The following is a 959-nucleotide window of genomic DNA, read 5'->3' on the forward strand; positions in this document are numbered from 1 at the left end:
TCTTCCCAGAGGGGGAGGTGGCCTCACCACCGTCGGGCATTTGTGGCACAAGGCCCTGACTCCTTTTCGCAGGGCGGAGGGAAGCAGAGCAGCCTCTTCTGGCGCAGACGAGGAGGATCGCCCGGAGCGCTCTGCTGAAAGCCGCTCCCTACAGCAGCTGCTGCCGGAGGACGGGGTAAGACCTTTGGTTTTGCTGCTGGAGGACGGGGCTTCCCAGAAGGGGAAGTGGCCTCACCACCGTCGGGCATTTGTGGCACAAGGCCCTGACTCCTTTTCCCGTCGCAGGGCGGAGGGAAGCAGCTCGCGAGCTGGTGTGACCCAGATGGGGCCGAGTGCCGCTGTGACGCCTCCGGAGCCATCACAGAAGGACGGAGAAGCCATGGACGCCAGCCCTGCAGCCCTGCTGCCGGGGCACTGCGGCAGGCGAGCGGGTAAGAGCCGGTCGGCTGCTCCGGGGCTGTGCCGGCACTGGCGGGGCAGGGCGCCCGGGCTCTCCGCCGGGCCTCTCCCGTTTCTGTGCGTCCCGCCAGCCCCTCTCTGCCCTCCCAGATGCACCGAAGGTGGCTCCGGCTCGGACGCAGCGAGGCGGCAAAGGAAAAGCCTCATCGTCGGCCCTGAGCCAGCCCGAAGCCCTCAGCCCCGAGAGACGCCAGGCCCTGGAGCGATACCTGCAGCTGCGGAGGTGAGTCTTGGCCCCGCTGGCGCGGGGAACCCCATAACGAGAACGCCTCTCACTCCCTCCATCTGTCTGTCCGTCCGTCCCCAGCGCCGGCTGGATCCAGGACCGCTCTGGCAAGTGGGTGAAGGACGAGAATGCCGAATTCGACTCTGACGAGGACGAGCCGCCCGCTCTGCTGCCGGCCTGAGGCCCCCCTCTGCCCCACCGGTCCCCGCGGGGACGGTCCCCCCCCAGGCTGTCCCCAGGCCCCGCCGTTACTAGAGGCAGGCGGAGGGGCAGG

The 959-nt window shown here is 69.0% G+C and overlaps 1 protein-coding gene across 1 annotated transcript in view; it reads left to right on the forward strand.

Moving 5' to 3' along the window:
• The window catches only part of SCNM1 (sodium channel modifier 1), a 4,583-nt gene extending 3,717 nt beyond the window's left edge, over positions 1-866 (forward strand). The window contains 4 exon segments of the mRNA XM_009281234.1: positions 73-175; positions 286-431; positions 550-682; positions 767-866. Of these exon segments, the coding sequence (XP_009279509.1) occupies positions 73-175; positions 286-431; positions 550-682; positions 767-866 (482 nt within the window).
• Positions 867-959: the final 93 nt, after the last annotated feature.

Source organism: Aptenodytes forsteri, unplaced genomic scaffold, assembly GCF_000699145.1.
Source record: "Aptenodytes forsteri isolate BGI_AS27 unplaced genomic scaffold, ASM69914v1 Scaffold276, whole genome shotgun sequence".
Taxonomy (NCBI): Eukaryota; Metazoa; Chordata; class Aves; order Sphenisciformes; family Spheniscidae; genus Aptenodytes; species Aptenodytes forsteri.